This window comes from Mytilus galloprovincialis, chromosome 3 (assembly GCF_965363235.1).
Source record: "Mytilus galloprovincialis chromosome 3, xbMytGall1.hap1.1, whole genome shotgun sequence".
In the NCBI taxonomy this organism is placed as follows: Eukaryota; Metazoa; Mollusca; class Bivalvia; order Mytilida; family Mytilidae; genus Mytilus; species Mytilus galloprovincialis.
In genome coordinates this window covers 9,357,313-9,379,093 of record NC_134840.1, presented here as the reverse complement: position 1 = coordinate 9,379,093, position 21,781 = coordinate 9,357,313, and the positions used below count along the sequence as shown (strand labels likewise).

Here is a 21,781-nt window from a genome sequence, read left to right as displayed (position 1 = left end):
AAAGTTTTAACAGCAAATAAGTGATAAAAATTTTGATGTTTTAGAACAGGAACAATATATTTATGCAAATATCTTAGCAACTATGCCTATAAGCTGGACAGATCATAACAAAATGGGATTCGTTTTCAATAGATATAAAAAAGAAGATGTGGTATGATTGCCAATGAGACAACTATCCACAAGAGACCAAAATGACACAGACATTAACAACTATAGGTCACCGTAATAGAGTTCTGTTGCAGTAATAACAAGACATTTCATTATGAGTTCCATAATGGCATCTTCCAATTTTCCTTGTAATGTTTATGTTTTATAGCTGGTGTTAATATTACTATTGTTATTTAAGGGCTTGTGTTGATACAAGTGAGGAAGGAAATCTTGGTGAATGTAAACTGCTGGCCAGTTACAGGGAAGAAAGACAGTTTGCTACATTAAGTAGAGAAGGTACTTTATAATTCAGTTTAATGTTAGGTCAGTAAGTAATAGTACATGGTGGATCAAGTATAAATCATATGATATGCAGCAATTTCAACCTGTGTTTAAATGCTAGGTTTATTGAGAGTTAAGATAGCAATAAACAGTTAGGAAAGAAAAAAAATACCATCCTATTTTCCTTGCTTTCTTATAATGTTTACTGTTTGTCATATATGTATGTATGTATATATGTAACTAGTGTCTTCTGCTTCCATACACTTTTTACCAGTAGTTAAAATAGAAAATATAATTCATTTTCTGGGGTATCCATGGCAACGACCTGCATTTATTTGCTAAAAAATATTGCGAAAAGGAATGTGAAGATGTCCCCAAAATTTGTTTAAAGGTAGAATCTGAATTCCTCAGAAGGAAACCTTTTCTGAAATTGTTTACTATTCAAAAGATCAAATGAAGATCGTATGTCTTTCTTCTCATGTTTTTTGTAAAATTGTGTGAAGAAAAAGTGTTTGTGAACATTACAATAGTTTCTGGACCTATGGCCTGTAGGGATATGAAAATACAGACAGTCAAACAGAAAGAAGCCCATAAAACATGTAAAGATGATATTGATAATACTGTAAACCCACTTGAATTGTTTTAGTATGGGTGGGTCACATCACAAAGTTCAAACTGTGTGGTTCTGTATGTGAAGTATATGCAATTGTATGGGTGATTAACTTAAAAAACTGTCTTCTTTATTTCTAGATATGATGAATTACACAGTTAGTATCCATAACGATGGTAATGTGCTGGAGATTGTTACCAATGCCGGTAAGGGCTGTTCCAGAAAATACTATGTCCCCCCCGGGGACGGCAAACGATCTTTTTTTCCATGGGTGGTCGTGTGAGGGAAGAAAATATTTACGTTGGTGGTACCCTTGAGGATAATTTTATATTTATAGGTAGTGGGTATTTAGGAGAAAATTGATAATATATGGGTGGTGGGTTATTCCGTTGTGTGTGCATATTTCCGGTGCACATTTGACACAAAGCGTTACTAGATAGTTGTAACGAAAAACGGCAGTTTTCCTATTATTTACTGTTTCCTTAACTGGTACCATGCAACCCTATCTAAAAAAGTAAAGACAGTTGGAGTTATTTCCCTTTGCGGTAAATATATATTACGGAATATATTTGTCTTTTAAACGAAGCGAATCAAACGGTTTTCCCGGTTTTACTAGTCAGTTTATTTATTAGATACTCGCAGATTGATACATTATTATTTTAAATGTAATATATTGTTACATCTTGTCTATTTATGACAATAAACACTTAAACATATAAACTTTTTTACGGTTATTTCGTTTCGTTGAAATCTGAAATATTAGCACATGGTATAAACCATACATGTCAAGTGACATATGATATTCGCGTGTAATACACGCTTTTTCAACGGTTTACACGCGAGGATTTTGTCACATGACGTGTACACGCTTTTCACCACTTTACACGCAATTACACGCTTTTTCGTTCTTTTCATTTTTTGGTCGTTAGTGATATCGCTATTCTCGGGTTTTATCCTTATTCGGCGATAAATACCGAAAAATTCGAAGCAATTGTTTGGCTGCCGTATTGTTTATTTTTCTATATGGACAAACAGTAAAAGGTAAGTAGTTTGTGATTAGTTTTAACGATTTTGTGACTTTCTTTCAAATTCACTTTATAGGGGAAATGTGCACAGAAAGAGGTCACTTTTCAGGACCTGTACCGTCGCCTAAAGTGCCAATTGTTAAGCCAAAACGACGTGTACGGCAAGATTCAAGATTTATAAATTATATTTTGGAGTTCGAGTTTAAATGATCGAGTGACAAGTAACGCATAATTTGTGCATTCTATGTTGCAATGATAAAAAAACAATACATGTGAGAGGAGAAATACAATGTAGCTATTTGAATAAACATTTAACATGTTTATCTAATAGAAATCAAATTTATAAAACATTTTTCTTTTTCAATTTCAGTTTTAAATCTAGCCAACACGGCAACAGATTTCTACAGGCCATGGGGATAAAAATACCACAGAACTGTTGCATCAGCTCTGATAGTACCAGCTTTCTTCTGATGAACTACCCAGTTTTAACCAGGCAATAGCAATGGGAGCAATGGCAGAGATAATCTATAGATGACATTTTACATTGCCAAAAAAAAAAACAACATTATGACATTCTTTCAAATCTTGATGAAGCTAATTCAGTCAAATATCAATTCCTACTGTGAGAGAGCCTTTTCAATTATAAAGAAATTAACACTGAATTCTGATCCGAACTTGACTATGTTACATTTGTATTGTGTGCTGTTATCAAATAAATGTAACTAAAATTGAAACTGGCAGTTGTTTTGAATATGTGCCTAGTGGTGGTGCTTTAAAAGCAACATAACAGACCACTGTTTAATACAATAAAAGTTCAAAGTAGAATATATATTGTTTTTTTGTATTCACAAATGTGTATGAAATTATGAACATTACCACATTCATATTAACAAGTCCGCATCTACGTCACACGTTTTCACATGCTTTTTGACATATCATGTCATGTCATGACATGATTTCCCATTGTCAGAGGTTGACATGTATGTATAAACAGCAACATGGACAACCTCCCAGGAACGTCAGATGATGGAGTTCCCCATATTCCTAGCAGGTAATATACACAAACACGATACACAAAGTACCTAAGCAAACAAGTAAAAAAACAGAACAAACATTGCGTTTTCCCCTATTTTTTTTTAACTTGGAACGATCGATCAACTAACGATGGCTATGCCACAAAAAAGTAAAACCAGAAAAGATAAGTGGTCTAGTATTTGTAGAGGTTAGCCTTATACTAGACAAATATTTTTCAAAGACTAACCTCATGTTTGATCCAGGAAAAGTGCATAGTTCGATGTTTTGAGGTAAAAAAAAAACTGAATTCCAAAAAGAAACCTGCAATCCCTGTTTCCAAAATATGAAATGTTAAATCCTGTCTCCCCCAATTAAAGAAAATGTAGAACTTGAATTGCATGATAATTTTGGGGGTACAAAGCTAACAATACTTTGTGATTTAATCTGTTAGGTTCATTAAATCTTTGACTTTGTTGAAACGGATTCAAAGAACAAATGGATGAAAGGCTAGCAAAACACACGCTGCCAAGGCCTACAGGACTGTTGTGACAAATGGTTTAGCCCTACCCTGAATTGTGATTTGTAAAACTGATCTCAAAGGTGATTTGCCAATTGTCAATTACTGCATGCATGTTGAATTTGTTTTGGTAACTTGTCCCTAGCTAGGGCTGTAACAATACGCCTACCTAACAGTTTGGTTTGATTTTCTATACAAGGGTTGTGGTTCGGTTCATTTTGGTTGGATACATTTCTGGAATTTTAAGTTGAAATATGAATATGAATGCGTGTAGACAAGGGACACGTAACACATCCAAGTGCTGAAACTGACAACCCGACCACTAGGACTGCACATTTTCTCATGCTGATAGCCAAAACATTGTGAAAAACCTTTAATAATCTATGGAAAATAGCATCATTCCGATATTTTTCTAAACTGACAGAAAAAAAAATCTATGGGTGGTGGGTTTCAATGATTTTTTTTAAGATTCCATAGGTTGTTGGTCTTGACATAATCTAAATTCTATTGGTGGTGGTTTAAAAATTTAATTGATTTCTATGGGTGGTGGGGGTAAAAAAAAAGTGCCGTCCCTGGAGGGGACATAGTATTTTCTGGAACAGCCCTAAGTTATTATTTGACTAAATACGCAAAAATAATATGAATATAACAAAAAGAATCCAGAAACAAATACGATTTTAGTCCAGACTTAGTCAACTACTAAAATTTGTGATGGCTCTGACATTAGTAATACTATTATGGTGAGCAAGAAACAGAGTTTTGTTTTCGCATTGTAACAAGAGAACTGTTTTATATAAACAAGTTTAAATTTGATTATGATGATTAATTATTCTTATGTAAGTACAAATTTGTGGTGCAACTTCCAGAAACAAAACATTATATAATATGCTTATTGACATGTGAAGTAATGTAAACAATTTGAATTTTAGGATCCCATGCCACACATGTGGCATGTATTGCTGCAGGTTACTTCCCTGACTCACCCGAGAGGAATGGTGTGGCTCCAGGCGCACAGGTTATCTCCATCAAAATAGGAGACACAAGATTAGGTTCCATGGAGACTGGATCATCACTAGTCAGAGCTGTATTTATCAACATTTAGTGACTGTTTTATGAATTTATTTTGACATAAACTTTATTTAGTGTAATAAATTATTGCAATGTTGATGCATTTTGATATATTAAATTTATGGCTTTAACTGTTTATATTTTGTACCCTACTTTCATTAAACCAAGTTTTACGTTTAATTACACATATATTCTTGGATGGTATCTTAAAAAAAGTATCATTCAAGCAAAACAGAATATAAGATCATTGCTTATTATATATTTCAGATGATCAAAGTTATTGAATACAAATGTGACCTTGTAAACTACAGTTATGGAGAAGCATCTAATTGGCCAAATTCTGGGTAATATAGATTACAGTTTATTAATAGAATACAACTTTACAGCTGTATGTTAATAATGGGTCATCTTCTGATGAAGTCCATTTTACAGTTTCAATAAAACAAAAGCTGGGGTAAGAAAGTTCAGCATATACTCATCTAAAGCTTAACTTTTCATGTCTTCAAATTGTAGAAAAAGTGGAAAGATTTTACAAAAGTTCTTTTCTCTAATTGGAAATTTGAAGAAATGATTCTTTTCTTTAGGAAAGATGAATAATTGAGTTGTTTTAAGAAAAGTGAATTCTTTATTTTCAGACGTGTTTGTGATATTTTAAGTGAAGCTGTAAAAAAACATGGTGTTATATTTGTGTCTAGTGCTGGTAATAATGGACCTGCTTTGTCTACAGTTGGGTGTCCTGGAGGGACCACAGATGCACTTATAGGTAGGTGTACATGTGTGTAGAGTTTGAAGTTATGAACCTGCCTTGACTTCTGTTGGTTGTCATGGAAGGATGCACATGCACTTATCTTTAAAAGCACATAAGAGCTGAAATATAATATTGTTACAGAAAATTAAATCGACCATAGTTATTCTCCATTGTTATTATTTCTGTAGGTATTCTGTATTTGTATGTTTACAGGTGTTGGTGCCCAGGTTTCTCCAGCGATGATGTCTGCAGAGTATTCCTTAAGAGAGAAGTTACCCTGTATGCAGTATACATGGTCTTCTAGAGGCCCAACGTAGGTGACTTTTGTCAACTTCTTAACAAATTTATGAAGAGAACAAGCATATGATTTGTTTGGCAAGGAAATAATAAGTTTAAATAGACTAACATTTATCAATGTTTGATGTTTGAAGAGTTTTGCACCTTGATTTTAGAAAGACAGAAAATTTGTGGTTGTGGTCTTGGTATAAAGAATAAAAAGAGATTGATGCACATCACTGAAGTTTCTAATGAATAAAAACAGTATACATTTTGCTCTGTTTTGAGCATCAATTATAAAGTTAATGTTATTTTTTTATGTGTATCTTCAGACATGATGGTGCTCTTGGTGTATGTATAAGTGCCCCTGGTGGAGCTATAGCATCAGTTCCTAACTGGACTCTCAGAGGTTGTCAGTTGATGAATGGAACCAGTATGAGTTCACCTAATGCTTGTGGTTGTTTAGGTATGACTAGAATTACATTCCATTCATTTTAAGATTGATAAACATGCTTCAGTAAAGTTATCTACTCTGATCTTTGAGTTACGGTTAACTCTCATTGTCTCGAACTCGGTTGACTCGAAAATTCGTATGAGTCAAAGTTTTCACATGGTCATATAAATGTATGTATTTCGACTCCTGATGAGTCGAAATTGGATGAGTCGAAATTTCGGATGAGTCAAACTAAATTTACAGTCCCAATGTTAACAAAAGCATTCAAAATTCATTATTTATCTTGAACTAATACAAATATGTCAAAACATGACCTCCGAGATTTAAACGGATTGAAGAGTTAATCTGACAATACACGTGTAATTAAATTTCCGGTCACTGACCACTGTAATCGATTTATGACATGCTATTTCCAAGAGTGTTTACCTAAGATTATCTTTTATAAAATTTTCATAAATAATTAGTGATACATTGTTAATGTTCATGACATTTTTATACGCCCATCAAAATTTTGATGGGACGTATTATGGTATACAAATGTCCGGTGTTCGTCTGTCTGTCCGTCCGTCTGTCTGGCTGGCCTAAACATGTTGCACCCTAACTTGAGAACGACTTATCCAAATTTCATGAAACTTAATATAGTTGTTTCTTATGATAGTCAAATGATCGGTATACTTTTTGGTGAAAATAAGATTTAAACTTTTTGAGTCACTTTGTAACTAAAACAGGGGTGTATTTTTTTCACATGTCGCACCGTATCTCAAAAACGATTCTTGATTATGGCTTAAAACTTTAAACACTTCTTATTTATATTAATCTTAATATCTGTATACTTTTTGGTGATGATTCAAAATTTCATTTTTGAGTTATTGAGTATTTTGTAAAAAAAAGGGGGAGGTTTTTTTTTTACATGTCGCGCCATATCTCAAAAACAGTTTATGATTATTGCTTAAAACTTTACACATGTCTTTGTTATATTAATCTAAAGATCTGTATACCTTTTGATGATGATTCAAAATTTCATTTTTGAGTTATTGAGTATTTTGTAAAAAAGGGAGAGGGGTTTTTTCATGTTGTGCCGTTTCTCAAAAAAAATTTATGATTATTGCTTAAAACTTTACACACTTCTTTGTTATATTATTCTAAAGATCTGTATACTTTTTGGTGATGATTCAAAATTTTTATTTTTGAGTTATTGAGTATTTTGTTAAACGGGGGAGGTTTTTTTTACATGTCACACCCTATCTCAAAAATAATTTATGATTTTTGCTTAAAACTTTACACACTTCTTTGTTATATTAATCTAAAGATCTGTATACTTTTTGGTTTTGATTCAAAATTTTATTTTAGTGATATTTAGTTTTTTGTAAAAAAAAAAGGGTTGGGAGTGTCTAAAAAACAATACATGGTTTATTGCTTAAAACTTTCTCAGAAACTATTTATGATTATTGCATAAAACTTCCACACAAGACGTCGGGGGTATCATGCGCTCATGGCGCAGCTGTTTATTAGTATTTAAAATTGTTACAAAACATTAAATCGTGATTTACACTAATGAGCTTGGGTGTGTATTAAGTGAGGATTAAGATACCCCCCCCCCCTCCCCCCCTTAGGAAAAGTTCTGGATCCGCCACTGATCTTGTTATATTTTCTTTTGAAAAGAAAGAGTGAGATGAAACAAAATGAAGACAAATCTAAATTTTCTAAAATCTCTTGTATCGAGAATAAACAATTGTCAACTTTTAACGACCTTAATAACTCTTAGATCGATTGGAAATTACTCTCGGCCATAGGAAAAAATTGTAACTGAAACAATTGAATAAGTAAAAATAATTTTATTATAATAATGAATGACCATCAATCTGATACCAGAATATTGATCACCTTCCCATATTAATCCGGATTTATTTTAGCTTTACCAAGCTAAGCAAGAGTTGTGTCCCTTGGTCTGTCAAACTTCTGGTTTTCGTTTGAGTCGAACTATGTGTATCTCGAAATAATTCTGATCTAGAGATGACGAGTGTCGACTGTATTTCATTAATTAAAGAAAATAATTGAAATAGAAAACAGGAAACAAGCTTTTTTTTTATAAATATAATAATGCAGAAAATAATTTTATTATATCATACTTTATGGATGGAAAACAATATCTCTATACTGAGTTTATATAGATCATATGAAACTTTTTAAGATCATATTGTGTTATAGGTCTGGTATTATCAGCACTGAAAGCCATGGGAGTAGGTTACACACCATTCAGTGTGAAGCGAGCTCTAGAAAATACAGCTGTTAAAGTAGACAATATAGAAGTGTTTGCATTAGGATATGGTTTAATTCAGGTATAAAATAAGCAGTAAAATTTAGACAACACTGTTAGAAGTATTTGCATTTTGTCATATATAGTCCCAATTTTAGAATTTCAAATTTTTGCTATTATGAAAATTAGGAGATGTGGAATGATTGACAATAAAATTATTCGTTAAAAGACCAATGGTCAAAGATGTGAACAAAAACCAAATATATTTATATTATTATTATTTATACAAATTTTATAATTTAAAATATCTGTTAATCTGATATAAGGTATTAATATATATTACTTATAATACCTTGTCAAAGTTAACAGTACTGTCCATAATGTCAGAAGTAATATAGAAAAAAATCGTAGAAAAAAAACAGACTAAAGATTAAAAATTACGGGAATAAATGGGTACATCAATTAAAAAACTTCACAATTATATGGTTCATCTTTCTAGGTTTTTACTTGCTATACACATCTGAACTGAATGAAGATACGTTACTAAAGCTCTCTTGACCATTTAAAATATTAAATGATTTTTAAAGTTGTAATTACTTTGTAGTTATCATCCAATTACATTTTAGGTAGAGAAAACCATGGACTATCTGGTGAATTTTGACAAACAGAAAGAAAGTAAAGTACAATTTACTGTGATAACTGGATGCGGGAAGCGTGGAATTTATCTCAGGGAACCTAGACAGCTGATTAAACCGTCAGAATTTAATGTTAGCATAGAACCAAGATTTTGTGACAAAGATATTTGTCAGACAGGTATGATCTTCATTATAAGAGTGAACTTATATTGCATTTGATAACCTTTGAGTAAGAACATTTCATCATGTTACAATTTAGTTATATTGTGTATTTATAAGTGACAATATTTCTTTATGAGGATGATATTACAAAATGGGAGAAGATTTTTTTTTTATATATATATATATATGTAGGTTGAATTTGGGTGGCGTCACTTTTACTGTTCTAGAGTTATTTCCCTTTATAACATTATATGCAAGCATGGCTTATTATTCATTTGCGATTTAATGAATGAAGAGTGATTTATGGTAGAAAATTTTTTGTAAATTGAAACGCAACAATGCAAGCTTGTTCTTATTTAGAATAAATCAATTGTTATAAAAATTACAAGCAAATTTACTTAAATATTAGAGGCAAATCTATTTGGACAATTACCATCAAAATTTAACTAGTGAGATTTCTATTGTTATAGTATATTAAGTTTAGTTCTGTCTTCTAAAATATTTTAAAACAATAAAGCAAATAGACAGAATAACTTTCAATAGACCATGGCATATTTATGTCAAACAAACGCACTGTTTACAACAGCAGGGCAGAATTTCCTCTTAGATATGCTTATGAATAAAATGTCATATTGCAGAACAAGAAGAGAAGATAAATTTCTGTATGGAGATGTGTTTTACATGTGATGCAGCCTGGGTACAGCACCCAACTCATTTAGAGCTAATGAATTCATCCAGAACAATCAACATAAAGATAGATCCTAGAGGTTTACAGACAGGTGTTCACTATACAGAGGTTAGTGCATAGTTAATGGGATGTTATATGTCCACCATACAGTTCAGAAAATCATACTGATTTTAATGTATTGTCAGCTATAGAATGGCAGACATGAAAACTCAGAAACAAGATAAATGATAAAATTAACACAAAACAATTAACAAAAAAAACCAAAATTACAACCACTAAACAACAGGTTCCTGACAAGGGAACAGGCATATAATGAATGTTTGTGGATTTATCATGTATGTGTGTTCAAACCTCCATCTAACCAAGCATGTATCTACTTTATAAAGGTTAGACCAAACATATGAGGAAAATGACTGTTCAAGAACCTCATGGGTAGTCAAGGCCGTTGACACTCCTAGCAGTTATATGTGGTAACCAAGCCGCAGTACTTCACTTTTTGTTTTCACATTACAACACATTCAAGTTTTAAATACAATTTATATAGTAATTTAATATATATTTCAGGTTCGTGGTTATGATGTCAGCTGTATAGAGAAAGGTGCTGTTGTACGGTTACCAGTCACAGTTATTATTCCTCAAAAGTAAGTTACAACTGCTAGTCATTCATGATATAGTTGTTCATGTTGATGTTATTTAATTTTTTTTTAGATTAGAAGACATTGAAATGTGAAATGAGTCATAGTAATGTCAGTTTTAAAATCCATAACAGATACACAGACACTTCATAATTTGTTGGTATTTAATTTTTCAGAGTTGAAGACACGTTGAACAGTGAAATGAGTTACAGTAATGTCAGTTTTAAACCAGGACAGATACATAGACACTTTATACAAGTACCTCATGGTGCCACTGTTGCAGGTAGATGGAATATTATAAAACTATTAAGACATATATGACTAATGCTTGTTAATGTCTTTTTGTGTAGAAGTGAAAATACCAAAGACTTTTTTTAAAATTATTTCCACCTCAGAATATCATGAAATAAAAGAAAAGTAAACATAACACATGTATACTTCTCTGTCATATGATACACACTCTTCTCCAAGTAAACATAACACATGTATACATGAGCTTCTCTGTCATATGATATACACTCTTCTCTAAGTAAACATAACACATGTATACATGAGCTTCTCTGTCATATGATATACACTCTTCTCTAAGTAAACATAACACATGTATACATGAGCTTCTCTGTCATATGATATACACTCTTCTCTAAGTAAACATAACACATGTATACATGAGCTTCTCTGTCATATGATATACACTCTTCTCTAAGTAAACATAACACATGTATACATGAGCTTCTCTGTCATATGATATACACTCTTCTCCAAGTAAACATAACACATGTATACATGAGCTTCTCTGTCATATGATACACACTCTTCTCCAATTAAGATTACTTGTGTGTCATTTGTTAAGGTGATGCCTTAGCTTCATTGAATGTTTAAAGCAATTGATTTTGTATTATAAAAATATATGTGTTCTATTTTAGTCCTCAAGATAAACTCTACAGATCTGGAGAAGAAATGCAGGATGTTGATACATGCCATACAAGTTATTCCTCAGTGCAGCTATTCTTCCCATGAGTATGAGAAATTTCTCACTTTGTCTGATAATGGTCAGAGTACGCTGACATTCAAAGTTACGGTAAGGATAATCTGAACAATTTTAAACACGACTGAAATGTGTCAGGTATTTTCCCTCGCACTGATAGGAGCTAAGAAAAGAGCTCTATCTGTCTATCATACACTCTTATCACAAATCTTGTTTACAAGATAACATGTGCAAAAAAATACAGATTAAGCTCACAAATATATACCTAGATTAGGATGAGTTCATAGATAGAATAGATTGGATAGGTGTGGGGAAATCTTTTAAGTAAGTTACTAAATTAAAAAATTATTTCAAGGCCTTCTTATTTAATGTGTACTAATTTTCATTACTTGAAATGATAAGATTTCAGCAAATATTAAAATGGTAAATGAGTTGTGGTATCTGAATCAATAAGAATTTTAATTTCAATACATTTCTTGGAAGCCTTTCAGACGTATTATATTCTCGACAAGCGCAAATATTAACCATGCATGTTTTCCTGGAAGAACAAGAATTATAGCAGTAACATAGACACATTTTAATGTCTTTGTCTGTGATGAGGTTCATAGTTCTTAGTTTATAGCTATTCATTTATTTGATGAATTATTCAGTATGATTCAGATAAGTAATCAACAAAAGTCATTCGTTATTTCCACAGGAAAACAGAACTTTAGAGTTGTGTATAGCTAAGTGGTGGGCCAACCTAGGAGACGTGACTCTAAACTACAGCCTTAACTTCCATGGTGTACAAATAGATAACATGTCACCTGTATATGTAAGTGTGTTCTAAATTATTCAACATATACACTGAAATACAGGTCTGTGGTTTGATAATTCTTACCCTGTATATCATGTTATAGTAAAGTCTATACCTTGTGTTTACTGGGGACTTACATTTAACATGGGTACTGAGTTGTGTGGTTTGTGAAAACATTATTAAATCCTCAGGTTGTGATGGTTTCAAGTTTAACTATTATATTCAATTGAAAATATGCATACTGGTACTAAATAAAATTTTGAAGGGAACCAGGAAATCTGAGAAGAAATGCTTCTCATCTTTTAATAATACTTGCTCTGTATTCCATACAAACTACAGCTTTAGCAGATAAAAATACTTCTGTATATTTAAATTACTTTGCATCAGACAGTATATACGACTATACACTCTCCTATATATTTCTAAAAAAATTAATATGTTTTCGATTTGTCATAGGCACTTGAACATATTTATTGTATGGCAAAAGCTCATCTATGTTAATATGACAACCATTTGGTTAAGTTATATTCATGAAATAGTCTATATATGTAAATCAGATTGAAATGTTTATTATTTAAGCATGGAGCAGATGGAATAATGAGATATGATGTCAAGGCTACATTGAAACCAGAAGAAATTTCTCCTTCCATTTCACTCAAGACTTTATGTCAGCCTCTTAAGTAAGTAAAAGAACATAACACGTGTTTCCCAAACTGGGAAAAGAATTGGTACACAAATTAAGATTAATTCTGCTAAAATCTTCACTGGTCTCTCATAATGGAAGATATTTTCTTCTACTTTTAATACCTTTGATTTATTGATGGTTGGTTGCTTAACCTTCTGTATAATAATCTTAAATGATTGCATGAACATTTGATGATCCCACAAATGGTAAAATGCTTTTCGGGCTTATCACTTTTATTTGCCTTTTCTAGTTATGAAATGGTAGGCAGACTTTTGACAGTTATTGTTTACATGGTGTAAATGTACTTCTTATTTCTATTTTCAGACCAACAGAATACAAGATCAAATGTTTGAATGGACCCAGAGATGTACTTCCAAATGATAGGCATATCTTTGCACTGGAGTTGACCTATAGTTTCCATATTGTAAGTTTTTTTTAAAACACTTGCAAGTTATTGTAAACAGGACAAAATGACTAAAAGTCTGTTCAAGGTCAAAAACAAAAAATTACCAGAAACTAACTATTTTATCATGTGTTTTTGGGACACAAATAATTAATTTCTTTGTCTTGATAAATGAGTAATTATGGTACACTGTCTGCGTATCAACAGTTTGCATAACTAGAATTTGCTTGAACCAATTTTCATGAAATTTAAACACAAGAATTTAAGGCAAAATTTCATATATTGCTTACACACACTCTAGTGTGTTAGGATTGATTTTCTCAAAGCCTTATACTATTATTAGGATTGATAAAAGAAATCCCTTTTTAGATTTTGTTTAGTTTTTGCTTTGGCATTCCAAAGATCGGGATTAACTATCAGATTTAAGTACATTTTATACATGTTGTACCATAACTTAAGTATCCCTTGATTGATTTAACGGAAACTTCACATAATGCATTAAATTGTTGAAAGTTAGATACAGATTGATTAAACAAAAAATCTTGTTTTTCATTCCAAATTTATAGGACTTGCATACCTTTATGGGACTTAAACTGTAATTAAAAAAAAACTTCTGGTTTGCTGTACCAGAGTTATTGGACTTTTAACTGTCACATTTGTCTCAATATTTCAGGGATGGGGTCGATGACTTTAAAATGTAATCCATTAAATTACAATTACTTTGCTAATAAAATGTAATTGATTACATTAGATTACTTTTCTTTAAAGAAATCATGATTACTTTAGATTACTTATGATTACATTGTATATTGCAATGTCGAAGGTTTTTTTTATAATTTTTTATCCTCACAAAAAAGCTAGTTTTGGTGATCTTTTTAAAAGCCTTAAATTATTCATCTTATTTAAAAGAATTTATAGACAAGTACAGTGTAACATGTGTAATTTGATAAAATAGCTATTACAGACAAGTGCATGTCCTTTCTCTATGTAAAAGATATACCTTTATTTTTTCTACAAATTTTAACCAACTGCCGAATTAACAAAAAACCTGAACAAATAAGGAAGAATTAATTAAGTATAGTTTTATTGTCTGTTGGGACATAATTGACACATCCATTAATGTTTTTACAGGTGTTAATCACCACTTCAACTTTTTTTTAACAAACAATAGGTGAGCTTGGGTATTAAAATTTTATTGTCTTAATAACAATATCAATAAAGTTAAAAGTGGTTGATTGTCATTATTTTGTTTGAAATTTTTTAATACTTGATCTAAGTAAGTAAGTAAATTTTATTTAGAGTCGGCATATATATACATTATAACAAGCAAAACATGAGCTCTGGTGAGCTCTTTAACCGACTATCACATAAAAAAAATCATGCAGCATCATGCAAATACTACCAAATACAAAATGAAATAAAAATGAAAAAAAAACATGCAAAATAATGAAAGCAAAACTATTTGATTTGTGAGCCTCCAGAGTCAAAGTTCATGTGGCGAGCGCCTCTATGTGCATTGAACGGGGGGAATCAGCAAATCACTTAAAGATCATAAAATATAACAGACTAAAAGCATAAAACAATAAATAAATAAATATACGCACTAGCATTTAATGGCAGGTATATTCAATAAATGCATAAAAGGCAGAGCAAAAGGCCATTATAAAAAGAAAGGAAAAAATTTCTAATTAATAATTATTGTCAGGTGAAAACACAAAACAGCTTTGTAACTTAGGAAAGTATATACATTTCTCTTTAAATTAAGAAACAGTTTATTTTAATAAAATGTATTTTGTACTAATGAAACTTCTGATGTCACCTGTTGTTTACTATGCATATTGTTTGTAATATTATGCCATATGTATACACTGTACATGTACTTGTTTGTACTGATGAGCCGTAAGGCTCAAAGTTAATAAAGAATAAAAATTAGAAAGCACATATTATACACAAATTTATTCAATTTGTTAAATGGATGTCTACGAGAAAACCATGCAAAATCAAAAAAAAATTATGAAAGGGGTTGTGGAATTTTCAGCTGATTTTGGGTTCCTAGTAAAGTATTAAGTACATCTAAAAGTTCTATGGTTAAAAAATGACAATTTATATCAAATTATGTGAATACAGGGCAATTCTTGTTTAGTACCAAATTTGCTGGAAAATGTTGTTGAAAATGGACATTTTTTTTTTTTTTTTATTGAATAGTTCAAAGTATTATATGACAAAAAAAATTGTTTGGCCTTAAAATTCAGACTTTCTACTAAAAGAAACTGTAATTTGGATCTTATTTCAACCTTTATTTTTGTTTTTATTTTTATTGACATATTTGTGTTTTTCTTAAATTTGAAATCAGCCTGTACTGAAAATGTCCATAAAACCTCAAAAGTCACTCAAATTGAAAAAAATATTTTGTTAAACGTTATGGTTCACTACAAACTAGTATTCCTTAAAGGGATTTTGGTTGCAAATTGATATAAGCTTATTTGAATAAAAGATGAAAAACTGAAAAATATAGCTAAAATTATCTCCCTTTGTAAAACTCTTCACAATAAAAGGTAGATTTAGTGTCAATAACAGAAGGAGGGAAATCAACAAATTTGCAGAAGGATAGCAAATAATGATATTTTGATGAGTATGGTGTAGCCAAAAACTTATTTTTATTGAAAGAGTGTAACAAAGACATAGCAAACCATGTGGCAAAGACATTACCACTGCCACTGGGATAAGTCTGATCCTAATCAGATAGTCTAGACATGACTCAAGAGGCTAGACTATCACTATCATGTCTAGGTTTCAGACTCACATTTTAAAATGCATGTGCTGCAAACATGGACAGGAGTTTGATTGCAGTAGACAAGAAGACAAAATGAGTTGCTGCCATCCTTTCATGACTCTTCCAAATCTAGCAACGGAAATTTCAAAGCAAAACTTTCAGTTTCAGTTGGTTCTGGTAAGTTTGTTATTTTTTTTTGTGGTTAGAAAAAGCAATTTGACACCATAAAAAGACCTACTGTAGAAACATCACATCTGATTCAAAACAAATATCGGAAGAAGGGTTAACCGGAAGAAGAGCATAGACCATTTCTCTTTGGGGGAAAAAAAAGGGGGGGGTGTTTACATAATTTTCTTGAAGCAAACACTAATTTAATTTTCATTGATATACATTTATAATTTATGAGTTTGACTGTCCCTTTGGTATCTTTCGTCCCTCTTTTATAATGATTTAAAATTCTTCTGAAACTAAAAGATTTATGCGTTTGCCTTCAAAACTTTAATAGAAAAACTTTTTTCTCTCTCAGTCTCTCAAGAATCATGATAAAATATATATTCTATTACAAAGCCCTCCGGTATCAGGTCTGTTCGCACCGAGTTTGTTTGACAAATTGTCAATAGAGTCCATTGACTCCGTTTTTTTTCTCCTAATTTAAAAATAATGGTTGCTTCAAATCCCTTTTTTTTTTAAATACAACCCATTGAAATAGAAAACATTCAGTAGATAGATATAGGAAGATGTGGTATGAGTGCCAATGAGACAACTATCCATCCAAATAACAATTTATTAAAGAAAACCATTATAGGTCAATGTACGGCCTTGGCTCACACGGAACAACAAGCTATAAACATGATAAAGGACCCCTAAATTACTAGTGTAAAAACCTTCGAACAGGAAAATCAATGGTCTAATTTATATAAAAAAAAGGAGAAACGAGAAACACGTATAAATTACATAAACATACGAAAACTACTGTACATTTATGCCAACTAAAAAGTATGTGTTTTAACCGCACTACCCTTACCCTTACCTACCTTTATTTTTATCCCTACCCTAAAGATTTTTGTGACAGGTTTTGATTAAGCACTGTTAAAGTCACAATATAGCTCCCAAATTTCCTGTCTTTATTCATTCCTTTACCAGTACTACATGTACATTGTACAATGCAGCTAGATTGATACAATATATGGTTCTCAATCTCAAAAAAATGTTTTACAAATTATGAGCTGTTTTTTTTTCTCTCTAAAAATTGGTTACTGTGAGACTTTTTCTTTACATTTCCTTAGTGCAGGTCATGTATCACAGTTATAAACATGGACAGAGAACTTGTACATGTCTTTACTTCTATCCTTAATAAAATAGAATCTGAATAGAATATGCTTACAAATGTATTCCAAATTAAAGGGCCCAGAAGGGGCAACATGAGATTATAACATTACAGATTACTCAGATAAAACAAATTCAAAATAACAATACTGAAGAAATGAATTACTTGATGATGTGATTGATATCATAGCATTTATGACATTTACACAAATTAATTATCATATCTACAAAACTTTTTTTTTCAATAACCAATGCATTATGTTAAGCCAACTTAATGTACAATGTACATGTAGATGTAACTCACTGTACTGATCATGCAAATGTACAAATATACAATATTTTATTTCTTATCAACAGGTTAATGTTGAAGATGGAAAAGCACAAAAATAATGTTAAAATGAAAGCAGATATGATAGGAGATCACATAGGTAAATATATGATATAATTGATAAAAAAATGAATCAAACAAGTCATAACAAGAGACTACTAAATAGACAGCAAATAAGACCTGTGTTGTGACATTATTTGTGAGATATAATCATATATATAGAAATTGGAAATTGACCAGTTACATTTATTATTGTAAAAACATGATAAATAATCAATAAATTAGATTAACCCTTCAATGTTAACAATCTGGTGATCAAAAAGTAAACATAACACACAGAACGTTCAAATTATTTTTTTATGATCAATTAAGGGCCATATCAGTACAATTTACACAACAAAACTTTCATTACTCATCATTGGAATTGTTCTCTTTATAAGAATTAAACCTAGAAAAAAATATGTTTTCTTGTCAGCCATTTGTGTCAGCTTGACACTGAGATCCTCATTTATATATATAGTATACATGCATTTATGGTAAACCTGAAGACTACATTTGTATTTTTCATTTTTGAAAAAACACTTTTACCATTATTACAGCTATTTTCCTAATGCGTGTAGAGTAAAACTTTGGTAGGTTTGCTTGCTCTGTTTGTATAAATATTGATTCAAGCTTTGTTATTAAGGTTGATATCTTCAAACAATAAATATAGGCATATTTGAACCTTAATGGAGTACTTTTAAATTTGATTAGACATTATGTCAATTGCAATTGTACAATATACAAACAAACCATGCAAGCTAACCGAAGTCTTAGATTTACATGCCTTAGGAAATTAGCTGTAAAATTAATTATATATTTGTTTCCAATGCTTATTGTTTTACCAATTTCAGATGTTTGGCTTGTTTTTAAATTGGTCTATATCAGCTATAGGGTCAAAAGGGTCGAAAGTTAAACTTCATTTCATAAAACAATTGAATAATTGGTGTTCTTTGATATTATGCAAAACTAAACGGTGTATTGTACTTTTTTGGGTTAAATACTTCTTATATGTTTAGATTTTTAATATTCGTTTGCAAATTGCAAAAAAGATCATGGGGGCAAAAAAACCTTTGTTAGTTTATTAAAATATTATTGAAGTTTTTTTTTCTATGCTAAATGTTATCATGCATTTAGCATGTTTAGATTTATGATTTGGGCTCAGTTTTCAAGTTGATTCAAATTGGGGTCCAAATTTAACTTTGTTTAAATTCATTAAAAATTGCATATATGGGGTTCTTTGATATGATAAATCTTAATCATGTCTTTTAAACTTTAGATTTTGGATATTGGCACAAGTCCAATTTCAAAACCATCAGTTCTTTTACCACATTTATTCTGTGTCAGAAACCTGCATGTATGATGTGTATAATAATTCATCACAATCCAAATTCTGAACTGTATCATGTGAATCAAGTTTGAATGTAGTGTCTATATAGTGCCCCCCCCCCTCCCACCCCAAACCTGATGAAGGTGCAATCTCTGTATTTGTAAAAGAATGTACCCTTGAGCTGTTTTATTCTCATTGTTGAAGGTTGTACAGAGGCATTACATTCATTTCATTTGAACTTTTGTGGATATTTGTCTCATTTGCAATCAATACTCATCTCCCTATTTTTGTATTGTCATAACGTCATTAATACAAGATGATGACTGCAAAATTAACTTCATTAAAATTAAGCTTGCTGCAGCTTGGAATAAGAAAAAAATCAAATTTAGGTCCATTTTTAGCTAGTATACTTTATTTCTTATTTTATGTACTGGAATGTCAGAGTTGTGATAATCGAAACACATTTTACACTAAGAAAAAGTTAATAAGTAATTTCTTTTAAGGAAATTTCAATCATTTAATGTATAACAATTGTTTTCTTATTATTTTTTACAGACATTTGGTGATCCAAAATAACTGGAGTTCATGAAAGAAGACTGATTGCTGAGACACATTTTTGTTGATCAACAGTTTATGATGAAGAAAAACTTAGATAATATTACTGATACTACATGTAGAATAAGGCTCTGATCTGTCTTTGATTTTTCCTGTTGATGTTAAAAAATTGCAAGCTCAAATAAAAATAAATTGAAATGGAACTCATATGCTTTGAAAAAAAAGGAAAAAAACGGCAATGTGAATCTCGCTGAAGTCTTGAAAACCACCAAGTCAACACACAGTTGCAACACAAATGAGAAGAGAGAGATATTTGCTAGGAAATAGAATGTTCTCACTGTCTCACCATCAGCAAGGCTTTCTCATCAGCGAATAAGAAGTCTAAAATTACTTCTGTATTAAAAGGTCATCAGTATTGAAGACAATCAAGAAGATTACGAATGTACTTGGCCATTTGATAAACATAATAATATTTTCATTTGTCAGAAATTGTTTCTTAGATTGACTAACTAGTTTTATTCATTGAATTATTAGTAAATTACCTTTCATAGTTCATGTAGTTACATGTATGTAAATTCTTATAAGATAGTATGGAAACAATTTAATACTTCCCTAAATTCCATACCTAATGCAACAATTGTCTTGTGCTGCTAAGTCAATTCGAATTAATATTTATGTATGTTTATAATAATCTTATTCTTGCATGTAAGCACCATTTAGTGTTATTGTATCATCTTCATTGATTGTTAAATATAATACTAATGCTATAGAAAATAATAACATTTATGATCATTTATACAGATTGAGATATTTAAAAATGTATCAATGCTAAAAGAGAATTTATAAATTTAGACCTTTTTTTAGGAGAATTTTAGAAAGTACTACAACAAAAGCAAACCAAGAGTATATGCTCAAATGCACTATTAACTCTCTCTCCAGATAACCAAATAGAGATATGTTTATATTTTATTAAATTGATGAAGTGTATGTTAGTTTAAATTAATATGTACATGCAATTTTAAGGTTTTAAAAATTAGCATTTTTATTGGATTATCTCCCTTTGTACAATAGAAATCCAGATTTTATCCACACTGTCTCAGGTACTCATGATGAAAATGACTTATATGGTAACCAGCATGCAAGTAAAAGGTTGCAACGTGTCTTAATTTTGTTTACCTGTCAGACACAATTTCTGAATGTCAATACTTAAGATTTTTCAATATGATTAACTTGACGTTGAATTTCATATCCTTTTTCAGTAACCAGAATACAACTTTAGTAATTAGCAAGCTGCAATAACCAAAAATGGGATTACTAGGAAGAAATGAATGGATTTTACTCTTTAAAGTAATAGGGACAAGTGTACTAAAGGAATTTGGAATAAAAAAAAATACCCCAAAAAAATTGTCTTTGGCAGCTCCCCCCCTTTTTTAAGCCTTATGCTTACTATTGTTTGTGACACAAAAATCCATTTCACTTTGAATTTTCTATTTGATTTACCTATATTGCATGTTACAATCTGTATAATTCAAGTGTTTATTTTTGAATGCTTGGTTTCATTAAAATATGAGACTTTCCTCAATTTATTGCGAAAATACAAAAAAAAGGGGGGGGAGGCTATCTAAATGATCAATAAAATCTATAAATTTAATTTGCAACCGAAATCCCTTCAAAATATTTTGAACCAAAGAAAATGCAAAGCATTTCTGAAATTTAGGGTAAATTAAAGCGACTTTTGAGCTGTAGAGTCTGTTTTAGTGTGATTAGATGAAAAGGCCATATTTTTTATCATTTTATGTGTTTTGCCACACCCTTATTTTCTATATATATCATTATGTTTAATAAAATTATGTGATTTATACTTCATACACATCCTATCTGTGCTATTAAAGTATTTAAACACTCAGAAGTATTATAGTATTTATTTCTATTTGAGAAATTTATGAAATCTATGCATTTCAGTAAATGCATCTATAAATAAACTCGAAAATACCCTAAATCCCTATCGTTTCCATGGTTACCAGCAGTGTAAGGGCTTCA

The 21,781-nt window shown here is 30.8% G+C and overlaps 1 protein-coding gene and 2 long non-coding RNA genes across 3 annotated transcripts in view; all 3 read left to right on the top strand.

Moving 5' to 3' along the window:
• Positions 1-21,781, top strand: part of LOC143067143 (tripeptidyl-peptidase 2-like) — a 51,758-nt gene that overhangs the window by 12,548 nt on the left and 17,429 nt on the right. Inside the window, exons 5-20 of the mRNA XM_076240194.1 lie at positions 347-444; positions 1,180-1,245; positions 4,525-4,679; positions 4,931-5,007; positions 5,299-5,426; positions 5,625-5,724; positions 6,020-6,153; positions 8,350-8,480; positions 9,025-9,211; positions 9,834-9,991; positions 10,448-10,524; positions 10,695-10,801; positions 11,445-11,599; positions 12,204-12,320; positions 12,882-12,982; positions 13,312-13,411. Coding sequence (XP_076096309.1) covers positions 347-444; positions 1,180-1,245; positions 4,525-4,679; positions 4,931-5,007; positions 5,299-5,426; positions 5,625-5,724; positions 6,020-6,153; positions 8,350-8,480; positions 9,025-9,211; positions 9,834-9,991; positions 10,448-10,524; positions 10,695-10,801; positions 11,445-11,599; positions 12,204-12,320; positions 12,882-12,982; positions 13,312-13,411 — 1,891 coding nt within the window. The remainder of the gene's footprint in view (positions 1-346; positions 445-1,179; positions 1,246-4,524; positions 4,680-4,930; positions 5,008-5,298; positions 5,427-5,624; positions 5,725-6,019; positions 6,154-8,349; positions 8,481-9,024; positions 9,212-9,833; positions 9,992-10,447; positions 10,525-10,694; positions 10,802-11,444; positions 11,600-12,203; positions 12,321-12,881; positions 12,983-13,311; positions 13,412-21,781) is intronic.
• On the top strand, positions 1,252-2,889 carry LOC143067145 (uncharacterized). The gene is made up of 2 exons (XR_012975861.1): positions 1,252-2,080; positions 2,435-2,889. It is a non-coding gene; the product is annotated as an uncharacterized LOC143067145 (long non-coding RNA).
• Positions 16,008-21,650, top strand: LOC143067142 (uncharacterized). The gene is made up of 3 exons (XR_012975859.1): positions 16,008-16,340; positions 17,847-17,917; positions 19,742-21,650. It is a non-coding gene; the product is annotated as an uncharacterized LOC143067142 (long non-coding RNA).